The following is a 16023-nucleotide window of genomic DNA, read 5'->3' as shown; positions in this document are numbered from 1 at the left end:
ATCACTCGAGAGTTGGAAGTGCGCCTCATCACTAATTGAGAAATCACCTTCTACTTCTTGCTTACTCAACATTCAATTGACAAATTCTCGGCACTTCAAATGGTCTGGTGGCTTGATATCTTAAGTTAAATCTTGTAGACATGCAGATGCAGATCTTTCTTGAGAATTCGCTGCATGGTGCTTCTTAGAATGGCCCATTGTTGTGATTGACAGTAAATTTACTTCTTTGGACTCACATCAACACATTATCTCGCGACAGTGATGTTTCCAAGAAACCAACAAGTAGAAGGACACTTGGATGATGTCCACAATCGATCATATCTCCTCGAACTTTTTAATCATTTGTTATTGATAATATAATAAAAGTCTAAAAACTTAACAGTGTTAAAAATCGTTAAAATGTTAAAAAAAAGGTAATATATCTTCTTATGCCAGATGGCCATTACAGAGTCATATTGTCTATCCTGCTGATGATAGAGGACGTGACTTTGAAACGGCTGTCTGGCATTATAAGGTGTATTACCATTTTGAACAAATTTTAACATTGCGAAGTTCTTAAAGTTTTTACATTTTTAGACTTTTATTATATTTAAATATCTTAATCAGTCTTTATCCTCTGTTTGAGGTTCTGGCTGATGTGTACATCTATTATCAGGCAGTACATCTCACTTGACAATATGTGTCAGAGGAAGAAAATTGTTTGTATGCATCTGAAGTCTGACTAGTGTAATATGTAGCTAGTCGGCGATGTATACAATGGAGGGGGAAGGAACTGGCCACTCTACCCAATTATCTCCTGGCCTAGTTGCCTCATAAGTGGTGCCTTCTTGATATCACATGTGAGGTTCAGACCTGTCTTTGGACAGTTGACTAAATAACAACAATAATAATCAGTCTTTGAACTGTTTCATCAATTGAAAATTCCACAATGTCTTCGAACTTTCTCAGCATAACATTCTCCTTACCCATAATTTTTTTTGATTATAATAGTGCATTGTTACAGCTCTTTTACGTTTCCGTTACCGATGGGCAGAAGTTGGAACTGTTGCAGTCGGAAGGAGAACGTAGAGGGGGTGCTTGTACAGTACAGATCAGTAGGAATTAATTGTTGCAGTCCGAACGTAGTCATATATGTATTAATAAGTCTTTGAACTGTTTCATCAATTGAAAATTCCAAAATGTCTTCGAACTTTCTCGGCATAACATTCTCCTTACCCATAATTGTTTTGATTATAACAGTGCATTGTTATAGCTCTTTTACCGATGGCAGAAATTGGAATTGTTGCAGTCGGAAGGAGAATGTAGAGGGGGTGCTTGTACAGTACAGATCGGTAGGAATTAATTGCTGTGGTCCGAACGTAGTCATGTGACATTGTGTGAGTGCGTAGTTGTATCAAAGCGCCGCTTCTATCCACTCTGGTTGTAATGATGGAGGCATGGAGGGTCCTTCTCATGCAGTGACACATTCAGACGGTAAGCAGCTAATATACATTGTTATCCAATTCTGCGAGCATGAAAAGATAAACGGTCTTGTCCATTCTGCTTCAAAAAGCAACTAAACGAGCAGTGAAATCCATAGGCAAAAGTGTAAAAACTGTTTATAACATTAGAAAGGATGTTGAGAAAGCATGTGCAACAGGATCAAAAATTACAACTCCTAGAAAAATACGCAAACAGAGACATAAAATTAACCTTGATGAATTCGATAAGTGTGCGGTCAGAAGGAAATTTCAGGAATTTTATGAAGTGAAGAAGGAAATTCTAACTCTTCAGAAACTTCTCCAGTTTGCAAAAAATGAATTAAATGTCAAGGGTGGGTACAGTACATTTAGGAAAATCATACAAGATATGGGATTCAAGTTCAGCAAATGTAAAAACAAACATTTAGTGCTCATAGAACGCCACGATATTGTAGCATGCCGTACAGCTTACTTGAGAGCAAGAAGACAAAATGAAAAGGGGCTTCTAAAACCTATTCTTTATACAAACGAGACTTGGGTCCATGCACACTATACTGTCAAGGCAGCATGAATCTTTTCCTGGAGTCCTTCAACATTCTAGTGCGGGAGAAAGGCTGATAATAGTGCATGCAGAGTGTAATATGGGCATTGTTCAAGGTGCAGAACTAATTTATGATTCGAAGACAAAATCTGCCGATTACCATGTTGAGATGAATGGTAATAATTATAACAAGTAGCTGGAAGAAAAATTGATTTCGAATCTTCCACAAGGCGCCATTGTGGTATTCGACAGTGCCCCCTACCATACTATTCAAGAAAATAAGGCCCCATCCAGCAGTAACCGCAAAATTGAAATTCAGACCTGGCTACGAGAAAATAACATACACTTCACAGAAGATCTTACGAAAGCAGAACTATTAGAGATTGTAAAAATTGCACAAAACCTCCCCCACATACAAGGCAGACAGAATTCTTCAGGAGAGAGGCTTCACAGTTCTGAGATTACCTCCTTATCACTGTGATCTGTCGCCGATTGAATGGATATGGGGTATGGTAAAGCATAAAGTCGCAACACAAAATGTGGAAAGCCTAAACCTAAAGCCCCTAAGAGAGGTCACAAAGCAGGCTATAAGCGAGATAATGTCTACGGATTGATCTCGTGTGTGCGCCCACGTAAAAAATATTGAGAATGACTACTGGCGTAGGATGCGTTTATTAAGGACGAAATGGAAAGAATAATAATTAATGTTGGTGTTGATTCTGGAAGCGAATCTGAAATAACTGATAGTGTTAATGACAGTGATAATGTCACAGAAACAGCTGATAGTGATATTAATTTATTTGGTGATAGCTCTACAGACACTGCAGATGAGGATTCTTGCCTTGGTATAAAGCCGCTACAATGATAAAGGTAAGTATTATGCTGTTGTTACAGGAGATGAATATTGAACAGAAATGGTCCTTCATTAAACAAAATATACATTCAGCTGCCTCAGAGATCATTCAGACCACGCAGAATAAAAATAGGAACACTTGGTTTGATCAAAATGCAAAGAAATGATAGATAAGAGAAATGAACTCAGATTGTTAATGCTACAAAAGAAAACTAGAGCAGCAACAGATAAATACAAAGAAGGAAGGAGAAATGCTAAAAATATGTGTAAAATGAAAAAGAAAATGTTTGAAGAAAATTTATTGTACGACTTAGATGAAAAATTTGGAAAAAATGAAAGCAGAAAGTTTTTTGAAAGTGTCAGAAGGCAGAAGAAGGGCTTCCAACCAAGAACGATGATATGTAAAAACAAAGATGGAAACCTAATTACTGGAGAACTACAGGTACTAAAAGTATGGACTGAATATTTTAATGATCTCTTGAGTTCTGGAGGACAAGAAGATATAAATGTAAACGTATCCTATTTTGGACCTGACCCTTACATGCCAGTACCAACGAATACTATGGTATATGATGCAATAAGGAAAACGAAAAACAATAGAGCACCAGGAGAAGATTCGATTAATGCAAAGTTAATCAAAAAGGGTGGAAAGGAGTTGTGGAAATATATTCATAATCTGATTGTGGATATATGGAATCAGGAACAAATGCCTAGTGATTGGAGTGTAGCTGTCATATGCCCTATACATAAAGCGGGCAGTAAACTGGAGTGTAAGAATTATAGAGGCATATCACTGCTAAATACTACATATAAAATTTTCACTAATATCTTAGCTAAGTATTTAGAACCATACATAGAAGCAGCTCTTGGAGAATACCAGTGCGGTTTCCATAAGGGTCGATCAACAACAGATCAAATATTTTCTTTACGCCTAATTTTAGAGAAGTTTTGTGAATTTAATTTACCTTTGCACCAATTATATATTGACTTTAAAAAAGCTTTTGACTGCATTAGCATAGATTATATTCTAGAAACTTTAGGTGAAATTGGAGTTCCCAATAAACTGATCAATTTAACTAAAATAACTTTAACACAAACTCAAAATAAAGTTAAAATGCAGAATAAACTCTCTGAAAGCTTTATAACTTTTAATGGCATTAGGCAAGGTGATGCCTTATCAACTGTGTTGTTTAACGTTGCATTGCAAAGAATTGTTCAAAAGATAACCATAAACCCAGGAGGTACAATCATCAATAGAACGGCACAATATATGGCATATGCAGACGATATTGTTATCTTATCACGCAATGTAAGTACAATGGATGAAATACTCAAACAAATAGAAGCTGAAGCATTCAAAGCCGGTCTGGAAATTAACAATGATAAAAGTAAATACATGTATAATATGAATAATGACAATACTAATAAGATTAATTTAAATGATACTGATTTTGATAGAGTTTCCTGTTTTAAGTATCTGGGTTCCATGGTGAAAGACAATAATGATGTTATGACTGATATAAAAGAGAAGATTGCAGCTGGGAATCGAGGTCTTTGGGCATTGAATAAAATTATGAAGTCTAGGTGTATGTCAAGAAAAGCTAAAATAAGAATATATAAAACTATTATTAAACCAGTAGTAGTATATGGAAGTGAAACCTGGACTCTATCTGAAAGGGCAATAAAGATCTTAAATGCCTAGGAAAGGAAAATATTACGGAAAATCTTTGGGCCTACTTATGAGCAAGGGTTTTGGCGAATTAAAACAAATGCTGAGTTATATGAATTACCCTATATAAAGATAACAACATTGTTGTTGACATAAAACTCAGAAGATTAGAGTGGCTGGGACACGTAGCCAGGATGGAGAACAATCGCACACCCAAAGCTCTACTAGATGCATTGCCAGTAGGAAGAAGGAAAGTCGGACGACCTAAATTGAGATGGCTGGATGAAGTTCAGGCTGACCTAACAAAAGTTGGAATTAGAAGATGGAGAACACGAGCATTAGACAGGAGTGATTGGTCGGATGTTCTGAGGGAGGCTAAGGCTAAACTATAAGGGCCGTAATGCCAATGATGATGATGATGATGATGATTATGTTGTTGTTATTGTTTTCTAATGCCAGGCGTTTGACAATAAAGTCATTTGACCTCTTGCACTCAAATATTTTTCAAAGATATTATCATGGCCAGCCACTGAAGCACAGATTTTGAGGTGTTCCAAATCCATTTCTTGGTTTGAGTTGCACAATGGGCAGTTAGGGGACTGATATATTCCAATTCTATGCAGGTGTTTGGCCAAACAATCATGGCCTGTTGCCAACCTAAATGCAGCTACAGACGATTTTCGTGGTAAATCGGGAATTAACTGTGGATTGTGATGCAGAGAGTTCCATTTTTTCCCTTGAAATTGTGTTATCAAATTTTGTTTGTTGAAGTCTAAGTATGTAGATTTAATAAATTTTTTCACAGAGTAATACATAGATTTAGTAACAGGTCTGTAAGTAGCAGTGCTGCCCTTCTTTGCTAAAGCATTCGCTTTCAAGTATTATGTAGTGTGTAATATCAAGAGTGTATTTTACTACAAATTAATGTTATGCCCATTAAATTAGGTTACATTGAATTATCGTGTTAAATTCGCTTCGAGATTCGTCGTTTCGTATTACATACGGGACAGCTTACGTTTGCTAATCTTTAGAGGGAACTGTACTGAATAGTCTGATGTTATCTCCAACCGTGTCCTCTAGTCGAAATACGATAACAGCGCTGTGACTCCGATCGGTAATCAAAATGTGAAAGAGCTGTACTTCATGTTATATTTTCACAATAACATTGTTCCAAAACAACTAATCACACAAAAATAAATGACAAATGTTCCACTATTAAGAGCAGTAAATGCATAAGTGCACGTTGTACTAAAATAAAATGCCTATAAGTTTTCAATAATTACTTATTTTTACTGAAGCTTGAACAAACAGGATACCAAAAGTACTCTTATGGTATCACTCACATGGACAACGAGGACTAGGACATCCACAGAAAAGACTTCTAGACCCTGTTTAGCCAAGACCGAAACGTGTCAAAATGGCCTAATTTCATGCATGATGTATGATGATGATGATGATGATGATGATGATGATGATGATAGTGACTTATTTGTACTATAAAATTATATCTTGTGTTCTTTATGAGACACCCATTATTTGTGAAATATCTAAGCCGTGTCTTGTTCGAAATAAGATTATCATATAGCTATGTAGCTGAATGAACTGACTGAAAGAAATATGAAAACAAGAGGCAAGATAGGTAAATACATTTCTCGTTGGTTAGTGTTTATGTAATATAACAGTTAAAAGTACTGATGCACGTGCGCATTTGCATGTGCGTGTGTGTGTGTGTGACTTTCTTCTTACTGCCTAATATATACTTTTATTTTTCAGATGACCATTTTACTCCGTATGGATGACAAGATGAATCGTCAGCTTACATGTTTAGTATCTGAAATCGACACATCATTACTTCTGGCTCAAGAGTTGGTTCATTTTGGCTTCATTAATGAGGTAATAACACTAATTTTTCAGGTATAATATTATCAGCTCCTTGTTTATCTGATATGATAAACTCTAAAGGCTTTACATCACAGATAATAAAGATGATAAGCACTTTTTCAGTATAAATGCACCAAAAATCTTTAATTGTTATATTAATATTATTTAGAAGTGTTTAGAATTTGGTAAAAATGGGTCGTTTTCAGTGTCTACATACTTAATTGAAAGTCTGGAAGTTAATGAACATGATAAATTCAGTACCATTACACAGAAATCCTTCAGTTTTGGTATGTAACAGAAATATAACATTATTTAGAACTGTTCAGAAGTTGGCCTCATTGGTCTTGTGGTTACATTATGTGCCTCTTGACACAAAGCACAGGATTTCAATCCCAGTCAAGGAAAAAAAAAATTATCTGAGTGCAACATCATTGAAAGATATAAACCATTGCCTTCAACTAGCTACTAGTAGATTTGCAGCATGCAGAAGATCCCTCTGTTGATGGATGAAGATGAATAAAGCCAAAATTGTGTATCCCAGCCTGTCATTCTTCTTTCCTTAATTAGTAACATGTCACAGGATAAAAATGGTAGAGACCAGTCGGTGAAATGAATGGAAATATAATTCAAAATATCGCCTGTTCACAGTCTTTTGTATATAACAATACCTTTTGATATATGAGGATTGACCAGAAAGTATCCAGCCATATAATATTTTTTTTAAAAGTAGCCTACCTAGGTAAAACAATGGTGTTTTAGTCCCTTTCAGAATACTCCCCTTGAGACTTCACAGGCTTATCCCATAATCTCTTCCACTTTTCAAAACATCTATAAAGTAAAGTCCTCTTCTTAAAATCCATTTACCAAAATGCTCTTATACCAAAATTAATGCCAAAAGTTGTTTTAGGGTTGTTCAATGCATGAGCAGTGAGATACATATTACGTCGAATCAGATGACAGTAATATCATATAATACAATATACCCTTCGTATGTTAGAGAAAAAACTGAAAGTATAACTTTTTTCTTAATCACATGGAATTCGGAAAAATGTTTGTCGTGTAGAGGTACTTCGCATCTAGGATGTGTTTAGGTTGTTTTATTGTGACATTCTGCATATCAGTGATGATGTTGCCATGTCACATTCATATTATGTCCTGATGATCAATTCTCACATATGGAGAAATATGTTTACCTTTTTTTTTTCACCATTGGAGATTAGATATACTGTATGTGAAGAATGTAAATACGGCAATGAATGTCCCCAGTGGATCGAAAATAATTCACTTCTGTTATAAGTCTCCCTGCATTAAAAAAAAACACCATGTAGTTATTATTAATCTAGCAATATATATTATAGTCTTTTCATGCCTTAGCTCGAAATGTTTATACTACTTTGAACTAAATGTATAATAGTTTAATACCTACCTTCTATTATCTGGATTCATCTGTAGTGATAAATGCGTATGTAATTATGTCAGTAACAACAATGCCTGTATAAGGAGAAAATTGTATGGGAAGAAAGAAAAATGGTCCACAGTAGCCTAAATAACAGTATCACCAGCAATAAAGGGAAAAAAGATCCTTATTATTGAAAAATAAAATTAAAATTTCTCCATGGGTCATATGACCTAGTTGGCATAAACGATTTATCTTGTACATGGTCTTCTATATTGAAATTTCTCTCTTTCGGTGGCAGTTTTAGCTTGAGAAAAAGCCAAATGCAAACTGTACTAGGGCTGATAGTCTATAGTCCTGAGTGATGCAACGATTTGCACTTCCCTCCGAAAAAAATCTTTGCATGACAAGTGAAGATAGATGCAAATTGTCATGATGAAACTGCAAGTCACCATTGCCCATAACTGTGTCCATTTTCTTCTTAGTGCATCCTTCAACTGGCAAAGAACTTCAGTTTATTGTCTGGCTTTAAGGAGTATACTTGTGATGGACAAAAGTTTATAATAAAAAAAAAATGTCGACAGCGTCACACTCCATTGCTCCAATTTCTCTGCACCTTCTTTAGACATGGAGACTCAGGCAACTTCCTCTGGGGAGATCAGATCCCCCAGATAGATTCATGAGCATGACACATCTCCGGTTATGACTGTTTTAAGGAAATCTGAGTCATTGTTAGTAATTTGAAGCAAGTCGTTTGCAACTTCAGCACGAAATTCCTTCTCCTCTTGAGACAAAAACCATAAAATGAATTTTGTCACCACATGTATCATACCTAAATTTTCATCAAAGTCTATGAAACTAGAGTCCGTGAAATGCCCATATGTTCTTCTAATTCTCTTCAATCACGGATGTTCATTAATTGCAGCTTGCACACATTGAACACTTTTGTGTGTTCTATTGTGTTTCTTCCAGAAGATGAGTCACTTTCACTGGATGGCTGGCCATTTTCAAAGCATTCAGATAGTTTCTGCAGACGAATGTCTACCTTCAAAGCAAAATTAGATGTAGAGTTTCTGATTGCTTACTCTGTCATTGTGAATGTAGAGTCATACAGTACACAAGCTCACTCAACAGTGTCTTACTGCTGACTGATTAGCCCCATGGTAGAGTGACTTAATGCATGTGCAGTAAGATCCAAAATGGCTGAATACATTCCAGAAAGGCCACACACAACATGTATGACAAGGGACGCAAATTGAAAAAGACATGAAATAAATCAATTCTATATAGTTGAGAAGAGCCAGTGTCTTAGTTGTTAATTGCTCGACATTGGAAACCAATCACATATCAGTTCTGCTTAAATTTCATAGACTTAAACCATTTCTCAATGTTATTTATTGTACTGAAGATCCCATAGTTATATGCACCAAAATTTCAATACAAATGCACCAAAACTCTTCAAATTGAGTTTGAGACTGAAATAGTATTATGTAGAACTGTTCGAAATTTAGGAATCATAATTTCATTTCCAACGAGAGCTATTTAGCATGAAATTTATTGCAACAGTAATTTATATATAAATTGAAATTCAGTCTTCTAGGATAATATAAGATTACTTATATTATGGATTTATTAATTTGTCCTACAGAATAATATCTGTAATATTGACGATTAATATTAGAGGAGAAAAAATTCGCTCCAGCACCAGGGATCGAACCCGAGTCCTTGGTTCTACGTACCAAGCACTCTAACCACTGAGCTATGCCGAATCCAATCCACAGCACTGGATCGAATTCTTTTCCTTCAATGTTTCCCTTTGTGGCCTTACTCCAAGTTAGGCATATATGTGACGTTTATGTTCATTGTTAACTGCCATTGTATTTTTCTCCTCTAATATTAATTGTCAATATTACAGATATTATTCTGTAGGACAAATTAATAAATCCATAATATTCTCACAGCTAGCAGTGCATATAACTGCGGAATCCCGGCCAAATAAGTCACTCAGCTGAGTGCACCCCTAGTATAATGGCAGTTGACATTGGACATAAACGTCAACATATATACCTAACTTGGAGTAAGGCCACAAAGGGAAACATTGAAGGAGAAGAATTCGATCCAGTGCTGTGGATTGGATTCGGCGTAGCTCAGTGGTCAGAGCGCTTGGTACATAGAACCAAGGACCTGGGTTCGATTCCCGGTGCCGGAGCGAATTTTTCTCCTCTAATATTAAAGATTACTTAAGCATATGTAGGACAAAAAGAATTGAAAAATACAAAACAAGTTGGATGAAGCATATCTCTTATGTCAACCCAGAGGAAAAAGAAGACTTGGTGACCAACCTAGACGAAATTCACGTAGAGATCAAGACATATCACTTTTTATAATTGATAATGTAATATTGACAATGCTGAAATAATAATACAAAGCAATACAAAAAAAAAACCAATGAAATAAACTTCTAAAAGTAATTTCAAAACCCGATATTAAAAAGCAGGACATAGTCCAGTGACCAATTGCATTCGTGGTCTTGTGGTCAGGATGCTGGCTTCCAAATCTGTAGATCCCTTGTTCGATTCCCGGGTCCAGCTCCCAGGGTCTAGAGTCTGGCAATTTGTATGAATGTAAGTGTAATTGCAAATGTGCCGAGTTAATGTTCGGGAACATGAACACATGTTTCAATGTCATATTGTTAACAGTGTAATGCAGGGTGGGCACTGGGAGCAAATTCAAACCCTAAACGAGGTGATAACACAATCTCAAGGGAAGAAATGGAACTCTCTGCATCATAATCCACAGTTGATTCCTGATTTACCACGCAAATCGTCCGTAGCTGCATTTAGATTGGCAACAGGCCATGACTGTTTGGCCAAGCACCTGCATAGAATTGGAATATATCAGTCTCCTAAATGTCCATCGTGCAACTCAAATCAAGAAATGGATTCATAACATCTCAAAATCTGTGCGTCAGTGGCTAACCATGACAATATCTTTGAAAAATATTGGAGTGCAAGAGGTCAAATGACTTTATTGTCAAATGCCTGGCATTAGAAAACAACAACAACTCTAAACGAGGACGCTTAATATTCATCCATTACAGCATCAACGCTGTGCAGTGTTCGACGGAGAAGAAAGGGGTTGAAGAGAAGTCATAAGGCTCCCCATGAGAGAGTAGAATTTGCTCTTGGTGCCCAACCCTGGTGTAATGCTATGTATGAACTCAACCAGAATACACTGTGAAATGCTAAAGAGTTAACAGTGAATTTAAAAAGTAGTCCAGCAACTGAAAAAAAAAAATTAGATCACAAGCCAATTATTGGAGAAGGAGAAGGAGGTATGTATGCCTAGATCTTCTCCATTTAAAAGCTCGCTTGTTTTTCCCACACACTTTACTATCACTAGAGAAATATTTCTTCTCCTCTTCCATTTTGCATTTCTATAATAAATTCTTCCTTTTTTATTTTTATTTTATCATTTTAAAGCTTTTTATACCAGAGACTTGTCAATAACTCACTTTAATACGTCTTAATATAAAGTGAAACTCGGAAAACTCAGCCGAAATAAATTTTAACCTTTTTACTGACGATTTTTGCTTACGACACTTGATTAACAACATATTGGATCACCTAAATTCGATACTGAAATATTTCTAATTTAATAAATATGGCGGTAAGAACAGCTTGAACTTGCATGTTTTAAAATTTCAATTTTTACGCTAATGAAAATAATATTTTTTTTTTCCAACATTTAACACACGTAGTTTTATTTTTAATGCATTTTAATTTTAAGAATGACCTTTCTTGAACACAAAGAAATAGTAAAAATGTAAATATAGCCTTCGTTTAATTTTTACATATTCGACAAAAAAATAATGTGATGAAATAAATTCTTGTTGAGCTACAAAAAATTTGCAACTGAATGTAGCATTGAGTTTATGTTTGAAGGGAATCTTAAAATGTGTAGAATGTGATAAAATGAAAAACTTTTGCAGTCACTTGCAGTCGTGAGTGTACTTGATGTTTTTGTGAGAGCCTGCATTAGCGCATGAGGCAGACAGGCACCACACTTCTCAGTCAGCACCTCCACATTTGTACTACCGCACAGCATAAATTTCTGCAGATTTTATATTAGTTTGCATTGGTTATTTAAGTAGTACGGATATGTTGCAGTTTCGAGAGTACATAGTGTTATTAGGGCGATCTCCTTTATTTTAAACTTTTGCGCATTCACGTGAAATGTCGAAAATCTCGGAGAGAAAAGTACGAAATTCTTTGATAAAAATCTGGTGATGGTTGAAGTGAACAACAAACAAATTTAATCACTTATGTATTAAAGCGATTAAGAATCGCTCTTCAGCTGAAGATGGAAAAAAAAATGGACACAAGTGATGATTTTTGTAAGTTGTAATTTGATAAACTTGAAAAGTGCCACAGAAAACATGAAGCATTTTCATTAAATTATGCAAGTTGGTTGAATGAGTTTGAGTGTTTCTCAGTATTAGAATTATAGAGGAACCTTCAGGTTCAGAAGAGATTATACGAGGATGGTGTAAATTAACTTTCGATGAAAGCAGTGGTAGAGGTAAATTACGAAAAACAGAGGCAATGCATCAAGAAAACAAGTGTGATAGAGTTAGCTTTTGCTACAATAACAAAACTCAGATTTAAAAGAAGGAAAGGAGGTAGCTTCTAAAATAAAGTTGTCTTAGCAACCCCTACAAGAGCTGGAAAATCCAACCAGTGTGGACCGACTAAACCACACAAAGAAATGCGGCCTTATTCAGATGAAGAAGCTATATCATTACTAATTAATTAATTAATTACAATTATTGTCGAGGCAAGTTTAAGTGAAAACAATATAAGTTAATCTGGAAAGAAATTAAAGAAAGAAATGCTGATTTGTGTCCCTCTTACCATTGGGTACTAGTAACTAAGAACACAGTTATCCATTAAAAAGGCAGTGACTTTCTATGAAACATCTGTAGAAGTGAACCTGGAGGAATTGTTGGACCATAGAGCGATATGTCTAGTAAAACTGCAGGATAATGCAATAGGATCATTACATACAATGAATCCAGATGGTTTTATGTTAGTGTGAAAGTGAGGATTCGATGGCAGTAGTGGGCAATCATCATGTTATGAACAAAGGTTTAGTGATCCAACTTACAGCAAAAGTCATGTCTTTATAACATGAGTAGTACCAGTTCAGTTATTTTACCAAGTAGATGAATCATCTCCGAAAGTAATGTAAAATCCCTTTCCTCATCACCTCGATACTACAGACCCAACAGAATCCATTTCACATGCTTCTGCTGTCACTGGTGTTGATGAAGATCTGATAAAATGCTTTGATGTCATTTTGATCACTATTTATTTGTGGATACAGCATAAATGAATCAACCTTTAAGGAGTGTGTGTTAACTACTGCAAAACTTCGTGTAGAAAAATATCCTTGGTAGTACAGACCCCATCTGTACATGAGATTCTAATGCATGGGGCCTCTGTCATTTCTGCCACACTTTCCTATTGGGAAAATGCTAGAAGAAGCTCAAGAGGCCAGAAATAGGATATTAAATTCTTTCGTGAATGTCATTCAAGAAAAACTTGAAGGGTTGTTGAAGACGAAGACATTTTTAAGACTAATGTTGATTTCTGATCCAATCATCACATCACTTCCAAAACTGCCAAGAAAACCTGAAAAAATCTCTTCCATCTGATGTAGTTCACCTTCTTAAAGACTGCCATTTGAGATATCCCTAGATTTTTCTTCCAGATCTGACATTAAAGCTACTTCCAATGCGGAAGACGAAGGTGAAAACAATGACGTGTAATGAATTATAGGATATGCTAATTTATTTAATAATATCATTCATGTAAAATTATATGTAATTGATATTGCAGTAACACAGTTACTGATAGACATACATGGGACAAAAGTAAGTACTTTGTGCATAACCTTTTAAATGCTGTTTTTTTTTGGGGGGGGGGGGCAACCTACCAAATCCTCCTTGCTGAGATATTTGAACAATTTTAAAATATTTTATAAATATATAATACCATGCAAAGATTAATGCAAAAATGCTTAACACTCACCAATAATGACACGTGAAACGTGAGCCTGACTGCTTGTAGAAGCCATCTTTTTACACACCCATGAGTCCCCAGATCATGTGATCATATTCACAGATGCTTCTAGCTGACCTAAGAATTTCTTGAACAGAGTCTCGAATTTTTTTGATTAGATAGCATCATAAGGCAGAGAGAGCAATGGAATATAGTTCTTTCGACTCCTAACAGATGACAGAACATGGTCTTTTAGTTAAAACCACGTTCAGAGATTCCATTCTGTGGTTTGGAAGCCTTGTTTCTATTGCGTCATCTGCTCCATCAGAGTGACAGTCAACGCAAGGATATGTAATGAATTTGTCTGCCATTACTCTGATGGCGTAAGCAGCAAAAAGGTTAATAAGCTCTAGAAGCGTTGAAATAGTCACTTACATACAAAAGGCTGCAAAAGGTTATTTGTCGAATACAGGGGGGAGAGCCATTAATCCTACCCATGGAAGGCTTTAAGGAACCAACCTGGACAAATACCCTATGTCCCATGGTGCAGCTTTCAATAAGCATAATTTTACAAGCTGAACTAAAAGGAGTGAAAGAAAAATTCTTAGGCAAATCTTTGGACCAGTTAGAGAAAACAGAACATGGGGAAGAAGATATAATTTCGAACTGTACAGATTATATAATGACCTGGACATTGTTAAATTTATAAAAATAAGAAGATTGGATTGGGCTGGGCATGTTGTGAGAATGCAAGATGATAGGGTTGCGAAGAGAGTTTTTAAATTTATTCCGATGGGAAGAAGGAAGGTTGGGAGACCGAGATTTTGATGGGAAGACAGTGTGATGGATGATATCAAGACTTTGGATGTTAGAAATTGAAGAAGTTTGGCATTGGATAGGGAGGAATGGCGAAAACTTCTGAAGAAGGCCAGGGCCCATGAAGGGCTGTCGTGCCATTGATGATGACAACGACGATGATGATGATGATGATGATGATGATGATGATGATGATGATGATGAAGAACAACTAAAAGGAGGGACTACTCAACAATTAGCACCGGTTAGCTTGATGAGTTATGACCGAATTTGGTATAATTTTTTCTCTATTCAATACCTAATTCTCTCTTTACCCTTTCCTATCTAGTCCTCTGACTGAACTCTTACTTTCTTCGACCCCGATGGTATTAGAGCATTCGAGGCCTAAGGGTTCATTTCACTTTCCTTCCTACCCTTTCTACTTTTCTGTTCCTAGTGCTGACCTGCTATGGCACTAAAATGGTCCTCCAGTGGCTTAAGGAGGGAAAGCTGGTGATAAACAAGATCTCCCAACTAGGTCTAGTAGACCCGTCAACCAACAGCAGGTGTGGTCCTCCAGACATTCTGGGGATTGTGTGTGGTTGAAGTAGCCACCAAAACATTAAAAAATGGTATTCACTTAAATCGGCTACAACTTGCCATTTAACCACTTCAATATGAAATGAGTACCATTAAGGTAAAATTATCCAGAGGTAAAATAATCCCCCAGTCGGATCTCTGGGCGGGGACTACTTTAATGGTACAGAATCAACTAAACATCTTACAATGGAATGCTGGTGGTATAATATCAGCTAAGAAGACTGAAGCCAATATACTTTCAGATAATAATGTAGATATCTTCCTTATTCAAGAAGCAAACCTTAATGCTGACCAATTAAAATATTTTGATTTTAAAGGTTTTAGTATGAAACTGTTACTCAAAGGTACTCAGATCAGTAGTGGAATTCTCGCAGGTATATCAAAGAAAGTAATTACAAATTTCCAAATCATAAAAGAAATGGGTAATCAAGATAAATTAGAACTAATAAGAATTGAAGTATGGAAAAATCGACAACATTTCAAAATCTACAACCCACCTAATAATCCTCTTGATGTAACTTTGTTTGATATACAACCTAAAACTATCATAATTGGTGACTTTAATGCCCAGTCCCAACTTTGGGGCTACAATAATGTAAATCAACCTGGAAAAATGATCATGGACCTCCTAAATACTACAACTGCAGAACTTGTCTATAGAAATGAAGCCTCCTCCCCCCCCCCTACTTTCATACATTATTCTGGTTCTGGCACAAATCCAGACTAATTACTGGTAACATCAGATATCCATCACGAAACCAAGAAA

The 16023-nt window shown here is 35.9% G+C and overlaps 1 protein-coding gene across 2 annotated transcripts in view; it reads left to right on the top strand.

Annotated features, from left to right (window-relative positions):
- Madm (MLF1-adaptor molecule) overlaps window positions 1-16023 on the top strand; it is a 418262-nt gene that overhangs the window by 381076 nt on the left and 21163 nt on the right. For both annotated transcript variants that reach the window (XM_069820929.1, XM_069820930.1), the window contains exon 9: window positions 6297-6416. In XM_069820929.1, coding sequence (XP_069677030.1) covers window positions 6297-6416 — 120 coding nt within the window. The remainder of the gene's footprint in view (window positions 1-6296; window positions 6417-16023) is intronic.

Source organism: Periplaneta americana, chromosome 3 (assembly GCF_040183065.1).
Source record: "Periplaneta americana isolate PAMFEO1 chromosome 3, P.americana_PAMFEO1_priV1, whole genome shotgun sequence".
NCBI classification, from domain to species: domain Eukaryota; kingdom Metazoa; phylum Arthropoda; class Insecta; order Blattodea; family Blattidae; genus Periplaneta; species Periplaneta americana.
The sequence above is the reverse complement of the archived record's forward strand: the minus strand, read 5'-3'. Positions and strand labels throughout refer to the sequence as shown.